This window comes from Pongo abelii, chromosome 17 (assembly GCF_028885655.2).
Source record: "Pongo abelii isolate AG06213 chromosome 17, NHGRI_mPonAbe1-v2.0_pri, whole genome shotgun sequence".
In the NCBI taxonomy this organism is placed as follows: Eukaryota; Metazoa; Chordata; class Mammalia; order Primates; family Hominidae; genus Pongo; species Pongo abelii.
The window spans coordinates 62937862-62958974 of NC_072002.2; the positions used below are offsets into that span (position 1 = coordinate 62937862).

Genomic DNA, 21113 nt, shown 5'->3' on the forward strand with positions numbered 1-21113 from the left:
TTTCACTGCTCTGGGCAGGCTGAGAACTACCACTAGTTTAGTGCAAACCAATCTAGGGTTAGACTAGAAAAACCAGATTTTTAGATCTTACTTTATCTCAAATTGTACTGTGTGACTCTAACCGGGTTGGAAATAGAAGATTACTCAGACTGTCAAAGTTGCTGGGCCCCTCACAGACCCTATAGACCCATACTCTCACTTGACCCTTATGGAAGGAGGGTGTGCCCAAGGTTACAAAAGAAGCTATTGGCTAACCTCCTCCACAAGAGACCTTATGAAATGACTAACATCATCCTGTGTAGGAATGTGTGCATTTATAACCCAACTTGTTCCCAAAAGGATCTGAGCCAGCTTACAAATGCGCCTACAGGGCAAGGTAAACATACGTAAAAAATAAGGAAGAAAAATGGGGCAAAGGAAAAGTAAGAGGGAAGATGGAGCCAGGATTTGGGTCATGTTCAAGATGAATGCCAAGAAGACCTGCCCACGTGACACGGCATGGCGATAGACTTAGTACTAAGATGCTGGCAGCCAAGAAGAGGGTGAAATACGCCAACCCCATGGAGCTCTGCTTTTTTGTTCTTTAGGTCTCTTCACTAACCCACAATGCGCCCCTTTTCTTTCGAGGCATCAGTTTTCCAGTCTGTATAATGGGCAAATCCTGCCTTGTAGGACCTTTGTGAGGATTCAGTTAGAGCTTGTCTGTGAAGGAAAGCACTCGAAAAGTAAAGTGGGATACACACAAAACTGATCATTTCATTTTCTTTGCTGTGTCCTTGCCATGTAGAAAATACTACTCACTTTCCATTGGCTGATGGAGCCACCAGATTGAAGCTACTATCGTTGATCAAAGTTAATTCTGTATACATTCTTAAGAACATCAAACACTACCCAAACAATAGGAAGCCTCATGACACTTCCTGCACTCAAATTATGTCCATTTCCATCATTATACCTTTTTCTCTTTCCTTGCTTCAACTGGGAAAAATAAAGGTACTCAGAAAGGAACAGCAGGGAATGTCAAATTTAAGTAAAGTTTAAGTCCCCCTTAGAACACTTTTTTTTTTTTTTTTTTTCCCGAGAGCTAGTGATGTTGGATAAGAGAGAGGAGAGACCAGGATTGGGGATGGAGAGTGGACCCCATTAGGGGTCTCTCTGGCTGCAATTTGGCAGGCACTGCCCCTGCCTGTCACTCAGAGGCTTTCCCCAACCTTTAGTGTTGGTGGTGGAATAAGGCGTCTTCTGAATATAGGCCAGAATTTTAGTTGAGAGTGAACCAGTGGTCCAGGGTAGGCAAGCTGCTATTTCAAAGGGTTGGCGGGGGAGGGGGTAGAGCCACCAACTCTGGGCAAGCAGGGTTCTCCAGGTGACCTCAGACAGCTTCCTCTATGTGGCTTTTGCCTATAACCTGGGGCTACTCTCTGAGAAGAGCTTTTCAATAAATAAAAGCATTAACAGCAAGAAGAATCATATAAATAACATAGTAATATAAATAGCATAGAAATAACATAGAATAATATAGACAATAGGTTTGGCTTGGGGTTGAACATGAGAAGGTTGCTGTGGGGAAAGGGGTCCAGAAATCTCCTTGGGAACTCACTGGTCCTACAAGGCAATAAGAGCTGCCAGAGCCTGCTGACTGCGGGCGGATGAGGAAACGGAGACAAACCAACCCCAGCTGGGAACATGATCAGATAAGAAGTGGTCCTCCTGTCTGTGGAGCCCTTCACACTTCTCAAAGTGACCATTCGACAGTTAATATCATTCTCTCCATTTTACGAGGAGGAAACAGAGACCCAGTTGGTTACATTACTTGCCAAAATGGCAAGAACCTGGCAGTCCCAGCAGAAAGACAGCACTTAACAGCAGGGACCTGAAGGCAGACTCTGCATCCTGGCTCTGCCATCACTCACTGTGTGACGTGAGGCAAATGCTCTAGTCTCTCTCTGCCTCAGTTTCCTCATCTGTAAAAGCTGAGTGGATTACCTGAGCTAATATCTGTAAAGTGCTTAGAACACCCGCTGGCATATATATCAGGTGCCACACAAGCATGCTAAAATAAACACATCAACTCCTAGTGCCTGCCTCTGCAACTCCCAAACCAAAATGGGTCAATGGCAAAATGCCACGTGTGTGCCCCATCCTGTGGGAGAAATTCAATCCCACTCAATATCAACTAAGGGTGGTCATTTGGGGGTGGAAAGAGGGGATAGGGCTTGAGGGAGGTGGGGAGCAGGTACTTGGCAAACATCCTAGATGCCCTGGGGACCGTCCCTGCTTCCTCTCTCTCTGAGGACTTTGCCAAGAAGGAACACACAGGCTGGATAAATCTATGCCAAGCAGGAACAAAATGGTATCTGGTCTGGACAAGCTGAGAAGTTAAATATGCCCAGGTTACCACCAGGGGCAAACACTGGCTCCCAGCCCTGTTCCTCCTTTTTCTCTTTGCTTTTGGTGGATTTGTTTTGGTGGCTGCCAAAGGTGCCTATCAGGAACGACAGGTGATTTGCTTTTGGGCAGGGCTGCGAAGATGTCAGGCAAACAAGTTACCTTTCTCATAACTCTGGCCCTCGCAGGCTACAGGATGACCATGGGTCAGAATGATGCTTCCCAAAGCCACCAACACATACACACCGGAGCTGGGTCTAGGAGCCAGGAGTCCAGCTTCTAGCCCAGCCCTGCCTCTATGGGGCTGTGTGTTCTAGGGCAAATACTTCTCCCTCCCTGGTCCTTACTGTTCTCCTCAGCAAAATGAGGGTCTTGGAGGGGTGGGGTGGGGGTGATAAACTTGAAAGACCTTTTTGGCTCACATCTGTGAGTTTGAAGGAAGCATTCTGGGGCCAGAGCTGCAGAATTCTGAATGGCTGTCAGGTGGGCCTACCTTCTCCTAGCTCCTAGGCCCTCTTCTGCAAGACTCTGTTTTTATTATTGATTTGGCAGTGCAGTAGAGTGTTCTATGTTCCTGGCTCAGCCCTGGTGGAAACAGAAGATAGACTCCAAAAGCAGAGGATGGCAAGTGAAGCGTGTCAGGCATGGCCTTCTTTACCTCACCGCCCTGTCCATCCATCTCGAGGTTTTGAAGGCACCTGGTTTTACTGATAATCTGGGGTGAGCATGAAGCTGCTGGGGGAAGGGACAGGCTACAGGGCACCATGAAGCTGAAGGCAAATTCCTGGGCCTCCCCACACAGGGTGAGCTCCCCAGAGGAGGGTAGGGGCTGGGGAGATACAGTGTAGGGGAAGAGGATGAAGGCCTGGCCAACTGCTCCACTTCCATCTTTCTCAGCCCCTTTCTCAGAGGGGGCAGGGGATGCAGAGAGTCAAGTCCACTCCTGGCCTCAAGGAGCACAACCACATCCTGTGTTTTCCTTTCGCAAAGAGATCAGAAGCTTCTGGAAGGGTAGGGGTCACGGCTTATTTATTCATTTTTTCCTTTTCTATTCCCCTTGTCCTAACACACAAAATACCTGCACATGTGGTGGTTAAGCACACCGATCCTAGAGTCAGACTGCTCTGGTGTGAGTCCCGGTGGTCTTCTACTTAACTAACCTCAGTTTCCTTGTCTTTAAAATGGGAAAAATGATAATTCCTACCTCATAAGGATCTTATGAGGATTCAATAAAGTAATACTTATAGGACATTTAGCACAGGGCCTGGCACTTAGAAGGTGGCCCATAAAAAGGCTTACCAAGATGAATGGAGCTGAATTGCTTCTGGTCAAAATTCATCATCACAAGAAAGTCAGATGCATGTTCCTTTCTTGCTACTACAAATCATGCCTACATTAATTCATTCATCAGCTCTGTGTCCACAGATAGTGCAAAGATCAACTTTACCAAAGCCAAGCTCAACTCTCCTAAGTTTCAAATCAGTGAGGGTCCTGAACTTCTACTACATGCAAAATATTATTTTAATCATTCATTTCACCTCCTTTCTTCTCCAAATACTTTATTAAAATTGGTAATAGTAGCCTGAATGACCTGAATTCCTCCTACTTTCACTTTTTACCAAAGTGCTGCCCCCATCCCACATGCCATAGCAGTCAATGCCCAGCAGGCAGGACCCCAGAGACATGAATATTAGGTTCACAGAGTGCTGGGCAGCCCAGAGCCCAGGGGGCCTCCAGCCCCAAGAGATTCTGGATCTGTGGGGCTGTGGTCTCTTCACACAGTGCCTGGCAGGGCTGCAGGATGACAAGAATCCCTGCAGGAACAGACATGCCTTGGTCTTTTGCAACCTCTTCAGATACTGGTTGAGGGTAATGAATGGAAAAGAGTCACAGCATTAATCGCTCTGATGCGGAGTTGCCAATTTGGCTCATGCTTGGACCCACCTCCAGACCCACAGTCTCCTCCCGCACAATGACTGGGCTTGCTTGAAGTGACCAAAGATGATGCCAGGCTCCTATGGGGGTCACTGCTGGCCAACTACCCTGGAGAAACATTTCGCTAGCACACTCAGTGACAAGGAGCTAGAATCCCAAGCACTGTGGAAGCCTCACTTCTTCCAAAAGATGCATTAATCCAGTCCTCTTGTTGAGGGCTTGTTCATGCATCTCACCGGCATCTACTGAGCAACTACTCTGTGCCACATAGGTGCTATGCTAGGTCCCTAACATGGAGCTACCCTAAAACTAAAGCACAGTATAACAGCAGGCACACTGGGATGAGGAGCTAGGAGGCTAGTCAGAGTTCTAGCTCTGCCACTAACTAGTAGTGTGACCTTGGGCAGGTCATCTCCCGTTCTGGGTCTCAAGGGTCTCATCTATCAAACCCAGGACTGGGCTGAGGATGCCTGTGGTCCAGCTGCTAAAGATCCCGGTTAAATACATAATAAAGATCCTGGATCTATTAAATAACATCCCTGATGTATAAATAGTGGCAATCTTGATCAAAGAGCTCTAAGCTTGTAGAAAACACAAGCTCAGCAACCTACCCATCTCCCCTTTGCCATAGTAAGGGCTCCTGTTTGCTACCTGAACATGTAAGAACTCACAGCCTTGGGATGAGTGAGAAGTTGAACTGGCTGCACGGGAGAGACACCTGGAAGGGCAGTGGCAGTCTGAGGGGGGCCAGGTGGCCTTCTTGATGTGATATGAGGAATCCCTGAAAGGCCTCCCCGGTCCCAAATATCTGTTCCCTATCCCCCAAATCTGGGGTCCTGCATCTGGAATTCCACCATTTGAGACGTAAGTTTTTTTTTTTTTTTCAGTGCCGGGGGGGCAGTGGGGGGTGGTCTTTGATTGCAGACACCTTCAAGCAAAACGCACACAGCCATGAGAAGGGTGTGGTTCCCACCCTTCTAAGGTTGCCTGGGTCTTCCCTGCCTGCTAGTAGAGGCCTGACAGCTTGTGGGCCCTAGGTGCTTGGGGCTGGAGGAGGTGGGGGGGACCCAGAAGGGACCCTAAAGGGGGCTGCGGGAGGAGGGCCTCCTGGGCTGACTCAAGGTCTCCTTCACCAAGTCCCAGAGGGCCTGGGGGACGGGGGCAGGGAAAGAGAAAGAGCACGTGCAAGATCTGAGTTCTCCAGGAGGGCTGCGAGTCGGAGAGTCCAGGGAAAGAGCCAGTGCCTCCCTTTGGCTAACCGATCCCTTGGAAGAGCCAGCTCAGAGAGGGGAGAAAGGGAGGGCGGGTCAGGAGACAGCGTGGGGCCGGGATGAGAGGAAACTGTAAAACCAACGGGGCGGATTCACGAAAAATTCCCGAGCGTGGTGAGGGTAGAGGGTGCTGGGCAGCACCCCAGTTCGTCGGGCCCACGCTCCTCCAGTTGCCCGGCCTGTTCAGACTGGTTCGCCCACCTTTCCCTCCCTGCCAGCCCCCCTCGCCTGATCTCTGAGAAAGCAGAATCCGGGACATGAAGCAACCACAGCCGCTCCGCCCGGCCACAAGCGCCCCGGACTCCGTGCCTGCCCGCAGACCCCTTCCTGCAGCGTTCACTCCGCCGGCCGACCCGGCCCGGGCGCCCCGCCCCAGCCCCGCCCCGCTCCGGACGCCCCGCCTCTATCCCCGCCCCTCCCCGAGCGCCCCGCTCTCTCACTCTACTCTGTGCCCCCGCGGCCTCTCTCTCCTCCCGCGGGAGCCATCGCCCTCCTCCCAGGCGCCCCTCCCCGCGGCCGCAGCCTGTTTCCCGGGCCTCTCCTCCGCATTCTCACACCGCTCCAGCTCGACCTCCCCACCCGCCCGCCTCCCCGGGAGGCCGCGGCCCGGCGCGGCACCGCCCCTGCCCACGGTTACCCGGTTACCGCCTGAGAGGCCGGCGCCTGCCCGGGCGGGCGAGACCCGCACTGACCCCGCAGGGGGTGAGGCGGGGCTGAGAGGGGCGAACGCAGAGCCAGACCCCGCGCCGCCGCCGGCCGCCCACCTCCAGGCAGGGCTTCGTGCCAGACCCGGCTGCAGTTATCAGCTGGGTGGAGGGCAGTGCCAGCTGCAGGCGTCCCCGAGGCGCAAACACCACCCCTGGCCCCAGCCTCCTTCCCTGCAGCCTTCTACCTTCTACCGGAAACAGAGCCACGGGGAGCTAAAGGAGGATCCAGCAACAGAGTGGAGGCAGGGCCGCACTGAAGCCCAGCTCACCTACCTGCTGGGTGACCTTGGGCAAGTGACTTCTCTATGCCTCAGTTGTTGCATCTGTAAAATTGAGATAGTAATAGTATTCACCTCACTGAGTGCTGCGTTTTGGTGCCTGGCACATAATAGGGACTTCATAGACAGTTGTTACTATTATTACCTCTTCCCAGACATTTGGGGTTTGGCAGACGGATGTATTGGCTACATGGTCATTAAGGATCCGTTAAGCACCTCCTATGCGCAAGGGAGGTCACATGGTATGGTCCAAGCGTCTTGGAGTTAGATGTGGGGTTGAATCCTGGCCCTGTCACTTCATAGCTGTGTGTGACCTTGTAAAATTCTGTCTCCTCTCTGAGCTGAAGTTCCCCCACAGGAAAATAGGGACCGTAATGCCCATCTTCTGGGGCCAATGCTGGATTCAATCAGATAATGTACAGGGAGTGCCCAGGGCAGTTCTCAGCACACAATAGTGCCTCTGAGTAATTAAGAGACGCAGGACAGAGAGGACAGGCTCAGTTTCTGCTACAGAAGAGCTCTGGGCAGGTAAGACCTATGGGAGAAAAATGTCACTGAGGAGGATGAACGCTCATGCTCAGCATGCAGTCAGTAGGAAGGGCTGAGGGAGGGCAGGCCCTCCTGTCTAGGAGAATGAAACTGCTAAGGGTGGGATGTCAGGCACTGGTGGGGGATGTTTCCGAATGGGGCCTGTTGGTCCTCAGTGAAGCGGCAGCTACTGGGCCTGAGAAGGGATGTAGGGGCGCTGGAATGACTGATGTCAGCATCTGCTTTATTGGAGAGGCCCCAAAGATGGCTTGGCCATCTCTCTCCCATCCTGACAGGAGAAAAGAATGAAAAGGACAGTTGGAAAACGAGCCCTGAGCAAAATCTCCCCCCTTTATAATAACTGTGAATGTGGCCGGGCATGAGCATGGCCCTGGACAGTGGCTGTGTGACTCTGAAGCTGGGTTCCTTCATCTGTAAAATAGTGGGCTGGTCAGATGCTTTCTAGGCCCCTGAGCTCCTCCCTTCTTGAAAGCAACATTTGCTCTGATCCATAGCAATGTGGGGGAGAAGCCACTCCTGGAGAGTGCAGGGCCCATCTTCAATCCCATCACCCATTCCATGAACTAGCTGGGAGCCCTCTTGGATGAAATGGAAATGGAGTGGGGCTTAACAGTGGGACAGGCTCCCCAAAGCAGCTCAGGAAGACCAGCTGTCCCACTGATTGTGTGATTCTGAGAGCTGGAATCAGCCTTTCAAGCAGATGTCCAGCCCTCTTACAGACAAAGAAAGCCCAGAGAAGTGAAAGGACTTGCCCAAGTTCATGTGTCTCTTGAGAGCCAGAGCTGCCTTTCAATCCACTGCACCATATTGCTTCAATTAATTTCATTAAGAGGGACAACAAAAAAACCAGTAAGCTAGTGACCAAGGCCATCCAAAGTCTCTTTGAGTCCATTTCACGAATGCAAAATGGAAATGCCTTAGCTTCACAAAATCCCAGCATTACAGGGACACTCACCAACCCCTCATTTTACAGAGGAGGAAATTTGCAGTCCAGGAAGGGGAGGGTTCTTGTCCAAGGTCACAAAGCAATTTAGAGGAGAGCTCCCAGCCTCCTGTTGGTCCACAGCTCAGAGCAGCTCTGTCTGGGAGAAATGTTACTGATTATTCCAGTTCCTCATGCAGTCGAATCTAAGACGACACTCCGACGTAGCCCGTCCTTCAGAGACAATGAGTGTCCAGTGATGAGCAAGAATCGCCCTGCGGAGCTGCCCATACTCTATGGCCCAGGTCCTCCTCTGTATTCAGGGAGCAAACTTGGGCAGAGTGAGGGACCTGGCCTTGTTAGGGATCAGACTCCCAAACTGCGGCCCCATCAGCACCTGCTCTAGTCCTTATTGTAACCTTATTGTAACCTGCTGGTAGTTGGCCAGATAAGAAAGTGCTTTGGGAAGTGAGAAGAACACTCCAAACAGCCCAGGAGCTGCCATAAGCACTGTCGGGAGCTGGAGGGGGTTAACTAGGTGGGCAGTTGGCGGAGGCTCCTGCCAGGTCAGAGGGGATTTGCCTTTGTGATCAGCACTGCAGGCTCCACGAAGAGTCCAAGGACACCGGGCTCTGAGTACTAATATGCATTTTTATTCTGCAATAATTTTCATACTGAGTTCAAGAGGCACCAGCTCCAAGTACATAAAACCAAATCAAATTAAATTAATTGATTTTATTGAAACCTGCTGCAGTTGTATTCAAGCCCACAGCCAGGGGCATGACCCTCACGAAATACCAAAGGGGCTTTTGAAATAATTAAATTAATCACACCCCGGGTTATGCACAAGGGCTTGCTCCTGGACTCACAGGCAGGCATGTTCCCAGTCCCAGCAACAAGCAGGAGAGGAGCATGTGGCTGCAACCCAACCACAAAATGTGGTGCTGCCTAGGGGAGCTGAAGACTCAGACTTCTCATTCCAGGGTAAGCCTTTGTTCATGCTCTTTTGGCAAACATGCACACACACACACACTCATGCTAACCCATACACACAGTCACAACACCACTCATACTCACACACATACATATATATATACACAAACATACTCATCTGCTAGATTTCCCTTCTGTCTCACTGCCTACCCATGGTTCACATCAAGTGCTTACCTCGTGATCCTCCTTCTTTAACCCACCAGGACCCCTCCAGCACTTGAATGATGCATTTTCTTGTTGGCTGTTGTTTCATAAGCGCTTTTTTTGCATCTCTAAGTAAAGGCTAGTAAGCCCCTTGAATGCAGAGAATGGGCCTCCCTGCCTTCTCTGGATCTCTCAGAAAGCTCAGCATAACCTAGAGTGTGAATAACTTAACCATTGTAAGTGCTGTGCACTTGGAAGGCGCTCCAGATATTTATTAAGCACCTACTGTATGCTAGATAGTGTTCAGATGACTTTAGACATATTAACTCATTTAGTCCTCACCACGAGCCCCCACCCCCCACATCCCACCAAGTTGGGATTGTTGTTGTCCTTATTTTACAAATGAAAATAGAGAGACACAGAAAGGTCAAGTAGCTTGCCTGAGGTCACCCAGCTGGTAAAGGGAGCAGGGTTATATTACTTCTTAGGAAATCTTAAGCCAAAACAATTCTATACATCCTGTTGCTGATCAAGAGGTAGATCACCTTGTGCTTGAACACATTCCCACAAACAAGTATGGTTACAAAATCCCAGCATTACAGGGACACTCACCAACCCTTCATTTTACAGAGGAGGAAATTTGCAGTCCAGGAAGGGGAGGGTTCTTGTCCAAGGTCACAAAGCAATTTAGAGGAGAGCTCCCAGCCTCCTGTTGGCCCACAGCTCAGAGCAGCTCTGTCTGGGAGAAATGTTACTGATTATTCCAGTTCCTCATGCAGTCGAATCTAAGACAACCCTCCAATGTAGCCTGTCCTTCAGAGACAATGAGTGTCCAGTGATGAGCAAGAATCGCCCTGTGGAGCTGCCCATGCTCTATGGCCCAGGTCCTCCTCTGTATTCAGGGAGCAAACTTGGGCAGAGTGAGGGGACCTGGCCTTGTTAGGGATCAGACTCCCAAACTGCGGCCTCACCAGCACCTGCTCTAGTCCTTATTGTAACCTGCTGGGACACCTTTGAAGACAAAGCCTGTCCCTCTGTTCCTGTTGTGCAATGAGCTTTCAAAAGCCCCTGTCCCGCACCGCCACCGTCCCCCAACCTCTGCTCCTCCCACACCCCACCCACTACCAAATGCTATGCCCTCAAGGTTAACTTCAAAATAAAGCCCTGGAGTCCAGCCAACAAGAATCCCCTCCCTGCCTCTGAGAACTTGAGCTGCTTAATAGGAATGGGGAACTTGAACATCGTAACCACAACAGCCCCTCTTTGCAAGGTTTGCACAGCTCTGTGACCAGCACACATATTCTCTGCCACGTAAGCCTCATTTTACAGACGAGGAAACTCAGGTAAAGGGTAGGGAGAGGCCTGCATGCCGAGCTAGCAGGGCCTGGATTCAAAGCTGGATCTTTCTTTCCCTCTTTTTAAAATGACCAGATATTCTTATTAACAGTATGGCATGCCTGTCTGGCACATTGCATAATACGTTTTTCCCAGATTTTTTTGACTGAGCTCTTTGATTGCTTCTTTATAGGAGAATAATTTTTTTTAATTGTGGTAAATGTTTATATTTATATATGTGTAACATAAATGTTGCTATTTTAACCATTTTAAGGCGAAATTCCGTGGCATTAAGTACATTCACAGTGTTGTACAACCATCACCACTATTTCCAAGACTTTTTCATCAACCCAAACAAAAACTCTGTAACTGTTAAGCAATAACTTCCCAACGTTCCCCTCCTCTGAACCTTGGTACCACTAATCTACTTTTCGTCTCTAAGAATTTGCTTCTTCTATTTATTTATTTATTTGTTTATTTTGGGAGAAATAAGAACACTGGATAGGAAGAATTTGCCTATCATAGATGCTTCATAGAAGAAGAATCACACAATATCTTGTTGCCCTTTGTGTCTGCAGAGTCAACTCTCTTCACCAGTAAGCTGGATTTCTCAGCTTCTCAGACCCCCGGTTTCTCCCTGCCTCCCTCCCAGGGATGCCGTTGGGGTGGGAGTCCCGACATGAGTGATGTCATCACAGGGAGGGCCAGTCCTGTGGAAGCTCAGGGTCCCCAGTCCCCAGCAGGTAGACGCACCCGGCCTGGTCCTGAGCGTTACGGACAGGACCAATGAAGCAGCATGTTAGGGGGCAAGAAAAAGGAGTTTCCAGCAGGGAGACGGGGCAAGGAGTGACCCCCAAAGCGTCCAGGGGCCTGGGCACTACACTGCCACAGGTAGCCAGGGGCGAGCTGTAGATAGACCATATTGGGCACATTTGGTGATGGTTTTGCCGAAGTGCGCCTGGAAGCTGCTGTCCACACTGGAACAAGCCTCTGGCACCTATTGGGCACCTCCTAAGCTAGAAGGTGGCTCAGTTGTGTTGTCCTTACTGGATGGGGGGAAGCTCTTGAGGCTGTTTCCCACTCACAGCCCCCAGCCCCAGAAAGAGGCCTCTTCCTCTGATCTCAACCTCAGCTGGAAGCACAAAGCAGAGCCTGCTCAGCCCTGCCCTTCTCTGGTCCTCAGAACTTCGTGCTGCCCTTCTACCCAAGCTGTCTGTGCCCGCTCTCTGCACAATGGCCATCCGGAGGTAGTCCTGTGTCCAGTCCTTCCTTGGCCGGAGGCAATATCCAGACCCTTCCTCCACCCTTCCAGGCCTCCCGCCCACTCCTGAATCTCCACTTTGAAAGCTTTCCACCGACAAGTGATCTCTCACAACCGCCTTCACTTCCCCTCCCAGTCCAACCTGCCCCTCCCACAGGCCCCAGCCTACCCATTTCCTCTGCCCTTTTCACCCTTTGGCGCCAGAACTCAGCTATTCTGAGCCTTTGGCCCAGCTCTTTCCTCCTTCCAGCTGCTCCTGTGCTGGGGCCTCCGTCTCTTGCTTTTTCTCTTTGGCGTTAACTGTTACTCAGCCCTGCACCCCAACAAAGAAATGCACCCTGAAAGCCTGTGGCACTAAGGTATGGGGGACATCAAAGGCAACCAGACTCAGCACAGACCTAACACTTACGTTACCTATTTGGAAATGTTAAATGCAGGCCACTGCATTGCTAGGGTGTGTGTGTGTGTGTGCGTGTGTGTTTGTTTGGGTGCGCGCATGCGCCAGTAGACTCTGGGTCCTTCCAAGAAGCTTTTCAAAGCAATCTTTCTCCCCCTTGCCAGAAACAATGAATTAGTGAGGATGAGCCCAAACAGGATTAATAGTCCTTTTCTGGTTACCTGAGTTTCTTGCTTCTTGTATAACACAGCAGCCACAGGGTTTCAAGATTTCTTTGAGAAGATGCTAGAGCAATGACTACAGAGCTTATAAAATTACACAGAACAGTATGTTTGAAAAGATCATTTTCTGTATTCAGCTCTGTGAAAAGTTTTCCATAAGAGCAGCAACAGTCGGATAAAGGTGCCTGCCCACATAAAACAGCTTTAGTAGGGTTTCAGATCCCTTTCAGAGTGTGGGGAAGAGAGAAGGGAGGGGAAAGGACTACCAAAAGGAAAAACAAGTCCACATGCTTTGATTTGGCCTTGGTGACCAGGACAACACACTCTGAGGGTGCCACAGTCAATATTCGCTTCACTGAGCTTCTTATCAGGCTCCAACCCATGGCGAGCAAAGGGCAGAGCTTGGCAAGAGCCCAGGTGCTGTGTGAGGGTTCAGGGTGAGGCCCAGGCTGATTAAGCTGTCCTGGGCCTTTCGGTCAGAGGCTCCCTGCAAAGAGGTCCTTGGAAAAGGCTTACTTGCTGCAAGGCAACCTCCTGGGATCCCTGCACCAAAGTTTTCAGATCTGGAAACTGGCAAATTTTTGTTTGACAAATATGTGGTTGATGTGCAGGTTTTTCTAAACATGAAACAAACCCCACAAGTTATAAGGGGGGAAAGTGGTGGATTTGATTACAAAAATACCACAATCCAAGTTAAAAACAGACTGGGAGAAAATATTTGCATTATAAGTTACAGACATAGGTTTAAATCTATCATATACAAAGAGCTCCTATACATCAATAAGGAAGAACATGAAATATAAATGTCCACTAACATGATTTAAATTGCTCAATCTCACCAATGATTTTTATTAATAAAATGTAAACACCAACTCTTAGGTGCTGATGAAGAAATAGGGGAAGGCAGATCTTGTAGATAAGGGACACTAGATTAAAGGGCTAGAAGACTTGAAAGCTTATCACCTTTCCTGTAAGACTCAGCAAATCATTTTCCATGTTTGGGACAATGTCCTAGTTTATATTTTCGTGGAAGTTGCGTAAAGGATAATGTTGGTCTTGTGTCTCTTGCATCAGGCATAAACATGGCTTCTTATACCTATCCCCCTTCTCAGAGCAGCTCAGAACACTTATCACACCTTTCTCCTTGACCCTCACCTCTCTGGAAGATTAGAAGCAGAAGATTTATTGGATCAACTTCTCAGCTGTGGAATCTGAGCAAACAGAAGGGAAGTGGCTGAGGTAAGACACCCCCGGCAGCCCTTGGTGAATGCTGCAACTGGTCTGGGGCACTTGCCCTGTCCCCAAGGGGGTCTATGTGTACCACAGGGTCTGCTGTCCAGATGGCTGCATGGGGCATGGGGAGCAGGAAGGGCTACACAATAGAAAGGTAAGAAAGTGCACTGACTTTATTTTCAAGCAACCTCGGGTTGGGATTCTACCTCCTAATGCCTGCTGCTGCATGCATTGTCCCATCTTTTTGCATTCTGGGTTCCTCTTCCATAAAATGGGCACAGTACTCCTCACCTCCCAGTCCCCATGCCTTGCCATTGTCCTTACCACTCAATTGGACATATTTCAGAGACAGCCTTACCCTCTGTTACTTAATGGTTTCAGCTCCCCAAACTAGATCACACGACTTCATGGGCTAGAGCTGTGTCTCCGGAGAGGTCAGGGGCCCCAGGGAGCTGACAGCACTGGGGCCCTGCCATCGTCACTTTTGAACTCGCAGCACCTGGCATACTGTGTTGCACATGGAAGGTACAAAATAATAGCTACAGAATGAATGAAGGAAACTATGGATGAGGGAGCCGAGGGTCAGAAAGGTGAAGTGTCCTGCCACAGGCCATATGACCCATTAATACCTGGCAAGCACTGTGCCGTCCACTTTCTTCTTCATCAAGGGCAAATGGAGAGGAGAAAACACAGCCAAGCATACTGGCTCATGAAGTCTCGTGTTTTCCAGGGAAAGTCCCATTTCACATCTGTTTTCTCTTATGATTATAATAATGCCCACTTTTACTATCAAAAGTGTCCCTTTTTTTTTTCTTAAAAATATGGACTGCTTCACGAATTTGCGTGTCATCCTTGAACAGGGGCCATGCTAATCTTCTCTGTATCATTCCTATTCTAGTATATGTGCTGCTGAAGCGAGCACAAAAGTGTCCCATTTTGGATGATAAAGTCTCTGTTCTCTCTGTCATGAGGGAGAGTGGACAGAAGGTCTCTGTGTTTCCCTGACTCCATCTACTCTCCCACCCCTCACCTCTCCTGACCTAACAGAAACACAATTAAAATGTCACTTCATTATCTATTCACTGAAAGCCACACTTGAACTGCACTCCCCACAAAGGCCACCTTCCCCCAGCAAAATCCGCCTCAAGGGTGCCCTCATGTCCTGTGCAATGGGGTGATGGGGTTCCCAACTGCTTAACTGCCTTCCACGGTATCACCAGCAAGTGGACCAAAGACCCTGCCTCAGCATTCTTAGTGTGCTGAATGATGGGCACCTGCTTGCCAGGCCTATGCCAAAGAAGCCCTCTACCCACACCCCACTGGCTAACTAGTATCCAGCCTTCCTATTCTGCAGGGGGCATCTGGGCCTGAACAGGGACTCATCCATCACAGCTCCTGGGGGGCCTGGCAGCCTCTCCAGAGAAGGATGCGCAGACTGAGGTGAGAGCTGGGGTCTTTGAGATCCACCCACCTGGAGAAATGTTGGATTTGAGGGGAGGCAGAGAGGCATCATGAACACAGAGATACTTCCCACCTAGGGGAGCTCACCAAATCCAGGGCAGCCTCAGGGATGAGCATTTTCAGACATGTTCAGGAAGGCATGGGTGGAATGTTGGATTAGGGGATGGGGCCAGCCCTCCCACTGGTCCTCAGACCTTTAGAGGAGGCCAGGAGGAGAAAAAGAGCCATTGACACCTTAACAGAGTAAGCACGTACTCTTGGGAGATCCCTTCCACACCTATGAAGTCATTCAAAGCCTGGGATCCGCAGGTGCCTCTCCCAGAGCCTTCCTCAGTTCATTCACCTTGCTAGGCCCACCCCACTCCTCTGCACCTGTCCCCTCTGCACTGACAGATGACAGAGAACCCCCCGCCCCTGTACAACTGCAGAGGCCTCTGTGGTTGCTGTCCAGGCCTTTCATGGGAGTGTGGTGCCTTCGCCAGGACTAGCCCTCCCCCTGCCCCACAGGGCAGGGACCCTTCACTTTCTGATCCCACAAGGAGCTGTGCCCACGGTTCTGCCTACAGCCTACACTCAGCTGTCTCTTACCAGCCGCCTACCTGAAAGTGGGTCATTAGAATCTGGAACCTAAGGTTGGTAGGTCCCAATCTGCTGGACCTGGACCCAGAGACTCCCTTGGCAGTAGAAGAAGATGGCACCAGGTCTCACTTAACTCTTTCTCCGGCCCTGCCTAAGCCTTGGAGCCCCATGGTCCAGTGCTCACAGGCCTGGCCCCAAGTTAAACAAGAGGACAAAGCCCAGCTTGTGGCTTCTTCCCCGAGCTGGCTGACACCTATTTTCCCTAAAGGAGGAACCCAGGCTGGCTTTGGCCATCTCATCCCCTCCTGGAGAGCAATGGGCATGCCACACTGGGCACTCTTTGAGGTCAGGCACTCAGCCTTCTTTCTTCTGAATTCCTCTCTCCTTCCAGCCCTCACTTCCCCTACCTAGGCCAGGCCCTTCACTCTGGGAAGAATATCCCAGGAATCAACCATCACCAAATTCTAGGAGCTGATCTCAGCAACTATGCAGCTGGAAGGAGCCTGGAAAATCCACTGTGCCCATGATGGGAATGACCATTAGTGCCTGGAGGGCAGGGATGCTGTACCCATCCCCGCAGCCCCAGCCCCAGCACAACCCAGACAGAGGGCTCTCAACAGAGGCTTCCGGAACTGTGCTTGAGTCCTAGCTTGCTGTCTCCCTGGCTGCCCTGGAGGCTGGCCCAGAGCAGGCACACAGTAGGCATCTGTAAATGAAGCAACAGGTGCCTGTCGGGTCCTAGCTCCTGGGCTGCGCACTCTGACTACTTTATGTGGGGCAACAGCCCTGCAAGGTAGATACCATCATCCTATTGAATGGATGAGAAAATGGAGGCTCAGACAATTTAAGTGGCTTCCCTGAGGCCATTTGGCAAGTATCTGGCCAGACTTCAAGCTTAATCCTTCCAGTTTCTGAAGACTGTGGTCTTTCCGTTTTCATGTCAGCCACTCAGTCCACGCATTTGGGGATTTCAAAGCTGAATAAGAAGTAGCTCCAGCTCTTGGGTAGTTCATACTGAAAGAGGCAGACAGTTTTGTTCACAGCTACCTGGGACAAGAAATAGACGTGGCCAAGCCTGCCCCCAAAGCTGAAACCTATTGTGTAGGCTGTAGGCAGAGGAAGGTCACTGTTCCTCTGTAGTTTGAGAAAGGCATCTGGGAAGAGGTGGCAGTGGATTCGGCCACAGACAGGACATGATGAGGCTAAGGACGCACTGAAGATGGATTTTAAGCTGGTGGGAAGATGGGTGGCAAGATGGGTCTGCATCAGGGGCTTCCCAGTGCCCTTAAATGTCATGATGGCCTGTCAGGCAGCCATTTGCACAGCCTGGTGGAGCAGGCAGGGGTGCAGGGAGGGCTGGCGGCTGGGAATCTGCCCAGGACCTGTTAGGTTTCTCAGCCGGAGCTGCAGGCTTGAAGCAGGTGGAAGGGTTGGGAGCTGGGAGCAGAGTCTGTGTGCCCTGTCTCCATGAGTGTGTCTCGGAGATTCGGGCGACCTCCTGGCCTCCATCAGTGGGAGCTGGGGGAGAGGGAGACCAGCGAGCTCTGAAGGACGCACCCGCCACATCGTTGCACACTTATTTTTCCCAAACACTTGACTGACGTGACCCACGGGGCCACAGGGAATGGCCTTCACTGGGCTGGCAAGTTGAGGGCAATGACAGCGCTCAGTTCCTTAGGCGGCTCCTCCCTCAGGGAGCTGGCCCGGGGCGAAGAGGGCCTTGGACTTGCTGCTCTCTCCCAGGCCAGCCTGCCACAGTGAGGGTGGGAAGGGCCACCTGGTCCTGTCTGCTTCTCGCTTTTTCTGCTTTCAGGGTCAGCACAGTTCAGGGAGGAGACACAGAACATGGGGAGGGCCTCCTGCAGAGACAGAGGAGCACAGGCACTGTCTAGGGGGTGGTGGGAGGGGACTGTGCAGTGGAACAGGAGCCTCTGGCACAGCCATGAACTCACTGCAGAGTAACTCACTGCAGAGCCTTCCCAGGCCTTGGTTTCTGTTCTGAGAATGGAGGCCTTGGAGCAACTTGAAAGCTCTGGCTTTCCTTTAGTTCTTGAACATGCCGTCTTCCTCTTCCCAAGATGTTTCCAGACAGGAGTGGACAGTTAGTTTACTTCAAGTTTTGCTAATTTTCTATTCCTACATTGTGATTTGAACAGTCCTGCTGTTAGACCCAAAACCTGATTAAGAAAATCAGTAGATCCCCTCAAAGTCCAGGAAACTCATGATGATTAAGCTTCCACTCCACATCAGGCCCCATGCCAACTGAAAAGGTTTATGTGGATTATCTCATTTAATCTTGATATCAACTCTGGGAAGTGGCTGTTGTCATCCCCATTTCCCCCAGTTTGGCATAATTTCTTAAAGTCCTGCAGTGGTTTCCCAGGACCTTCAGGATAAAATCCAAACTCCTCCCAGCCCACCCTTCTAGCACCACACCACTCCTAACTGGGCCAGTCCCTCATGGATGAACTGCTTCTCCCACACACAGTCTCGGGGTCTATGATACGTCCCCCCTTCCCATCCATTCATCTTGTATCTTTCCAAGGCCTGGCAAGTCCTTCTTCTCCCCAAGGAAGAGTAGGCAGTAGTGGGAGGCAGGTGAGGCCCTAGGGCACCACAATGAAGGAGGCACTCAGTGTCAGGTGCCACGCCTGTACTTGCATGCTCCTGAGAGTGAGCACCTCCTTAAATTTTACACCTCCTTAAATTTTACACTGAGTGCCTCACTTGCCTCATCCTTGTCCTGGCCCTGCCCCAGAGACTCAATGCCCAAACCAAAGGACCTCTCCCTCCTCCAAAGTCCACAGCCCTTCCTGGTAGGTCCTGTCACTGGACTGTGTCATGGGGACTGATCTTGATGCCTTGTGTGAATGTCCATCACTACAGGGCAGAGACCACTTGTCCCCTGTTCCCATCCTAAAATCAACAGGGCTTGCTCCAGCTTCCAAATTGGCTCCCCATCTGCCCTCCTTCATCCTCCACCCCATCGACCTGGAATTCCAATTCATCTTTTAGAATCTATATGAAAATTATGGTTTAGCACTGTATAGCCATTAAAAATTACGTTTCCATATGGGTGAATTCTTCTATAACCTGGCTGTAAGAAGAAAAGATTGGATAATTTGGCTATACAAACAAATTTATATGGCAAATCCCATAAGTAAAGTCACAGGCAAATAATAAACAGGGAGTAAATATTTGTCACATATATCATAGACAAAGGGCTAATATCACTAGTATATAAAAGATTCTTAAAAATTGAGGGACAAAGAACCAAAAACCCAATAGCAAATGGACAAAAGATATAAACAGACAATTCACAAAAGGCAATATTAAAAATGATCATTAAACATATGAAAAATTTTCAATTTCAATCATAATAAAAAAATGAAAACTAAAATTACAATGAGATACCATTTCTTACCAGTGAGATTGGTAAGAATTCCAAAACTTGACAATAGCGTCTGTTGGCAAGGTTGTGGGAAAACAGGAATGCAAACTGACACAACCCCATGGAGGGGAATCTGGCAATGCCTAATAAAACTACATCCCCTTCAACTTGATAATCCCATTTTTAGAATCCCAAGCATATGAAACACACGGGCACAAGCACTGTAGCACTAATTGTGATTGTAAAATATAAGAAGCTACCTAAGTGGTCATCCGTAAGACAGCAAGTGAATAAACCATGACACATACACAGGATGGAGTATTATGCAGCTGTAAAAAAGAGTGAGGAAGACCTCTATGGACTGATATGAAGTGACTGCCAGGAAATATTATTGAATGAATAAAGTAAAATGTAAATACATCTAAATCTATATTTACCTACCTACCTATCTATATATAGTGTTACGTTTTCTGTAAGAAAGAAGGGGAAATAAGACAACATATAATTTTGCTTCGCTTTACACAAATAAATAGATGCATAAGCAGAAAACAATTAAATTGGTTACCTACAAGGAAGCAGTGGGTTACAGAGGAGAATGACATATCTCCAACTATACCTTTCTGTATATCTCCAACTATACCTTTCTATCTCCAACTATACCTTTCTATTTGACTTCTGAAAGCATGTTCATGTCCTACATATTTTAAAAAAATAATTTAATAAGAATGAGAAGGAAAAAAATCCCTCAAACTGAAGAAAAAAAGGAACCTAACTGTAGTTCAAATAAATACTATAACTACACTGAAGGACAGAAAAAATCAGGAAGGAAAGACTAATCCTAGTAATTTATGAACATGGCATGGTGAGGTGGGGATGAGGGGAAGGAGGTTTGTTGGTTGTAGTGATTTGGATGAAACAATTCTGAGAGTATTTTAGATGTAATATAGGATGAGCAAAGGAGGGAATTTTTTTGACAGTTTGGGGAGCCCAGGTTTCACTGCTGAAGAAGGACATGTAATTATGAGATGGAGAAGGCAGGAAACAACCATCTAGAGATGGATTGGAATTAGAGGTATTGGTGTGGATTCACGATTTCTAAAATACAAATATGTAAGTGTATGTGCATGTGTATGGGTGAATAGTACATGGATGTATAGGTGTATGGATGCATGTATTTCCTAGTTTTGTCCCCTGAAAGGGCCAAGGTGCAAAGATATCCAGCAACGAGCAAACCCAGATCTGGGTGTCTAATACCATTCCTAGCTAAAAGGAACCAGAGCCCCCCAGAAAAATTACTGATTCCAGGGCTGGTGCAGGGTAGGTACTAGATAAGCCTGGAAATCTCTTCTCATACCAGAAAGTAAGAACATACTCAAAATAGGGATAGTGGTGTATCAAAATATCATAGGTGGGAAATACTAAACCATTGGAAAAACCAGAGTTCATCATTCTATGCAGATAATAAATAAATACATTCTGTTGTTTACAGTAGAATGCCAAGGGCCCCTTGGCAAGAATGGAGGCAGTGCTGGAGTTGGAAATGCATCATTGTGCAACCTCATGTTAATGACTGGATGAGCCAAAAGTCATCAATGGGTGCTACATCTAGGGAGAGACCGATGAGGAGCAGGATACTGCATAGTTTTAAAATGTCTCCCCACAGACCACTTGCTACTTCCAAGGGAGAAAAAAACAATCATCCTATAATGGAGAAATCAGACATTGCCTGGACTGAGAGATCAAAATTAACATCACCAATGAGGGCCTCAATGAGGGCCTCCTGATGATGCCCTGAGAAGAACCAAGAGGGCTTATGCAGAGTTCTGGCCAAGAATACATAACCTGGACCTAATCATGAGGAAACATCAGACAAATTCAACATGAGGAATAGATGTCTTACAAATAAGTGGGGGCATTGTATTCTTCAAAGATTTCCATGTCATAAAAGACAAAGAAAGGCTGTGAAAAGGTTCCAGATTAAAGGAGATAAAGAGACACAACTAAATGCAATATCTGATCCTAGAAGAGATCTACTGAAGGGAGAAATG

The 21113-nt window shown here is 49.0% G+C and overlaps 1 protein-coding gene and 1 non-coding gene across 8 annotated transcripts in view; both read right to left on the reverse strand.

The window, feature by feature from the left end:
- The window catches only part of ZBTB7C (zinc finger and BTB domain containing 7C), a 381843-nt gene that overhangs the window by 128402 nt on the left and 232328 nt on the right, over positions 1 to 21113 (reverse strand). For 3 of the 7 annotated variants that reach the window (XM_054537878.2, XM_054537877.2, XM_063716887.1), the window contains 2 exons: positions 9800 to 9926; positions 8084 to 8210 (listed from right to left, as the gene is read on the reverse strand). The exons of 1 other annotated variant lie outside the window; for it this stretch is intronic. In XM_054537878.2, the coding sequence (XP_054393853.2) occupies positions 8084 to 8094 (11 nt within the window). In that variant the 5' untranslated portion in view covers positions 8095 to 8210; positions 9800 to 9926. Of the gene's footprint in view, positions 1 to 6574; positions 6619 to 8083; positions 9453 to 9799; positions 9927 to 21113 lie in introns of those variants that run through there. 3 more of the 7 variants (XM_054537879.2, XM_054537880.2, XM_054537881.2) reach the window with 3 other exon arrangements.
- Positions 14450 to 14556, reverse strand: LOC112130032 (U6 spliceosomal RNA). The gene has a single exon (XR_002912344.1). It is a non-coding gene; the product is annotated as a U6 spliceosomal RNA (small nuclear RNA).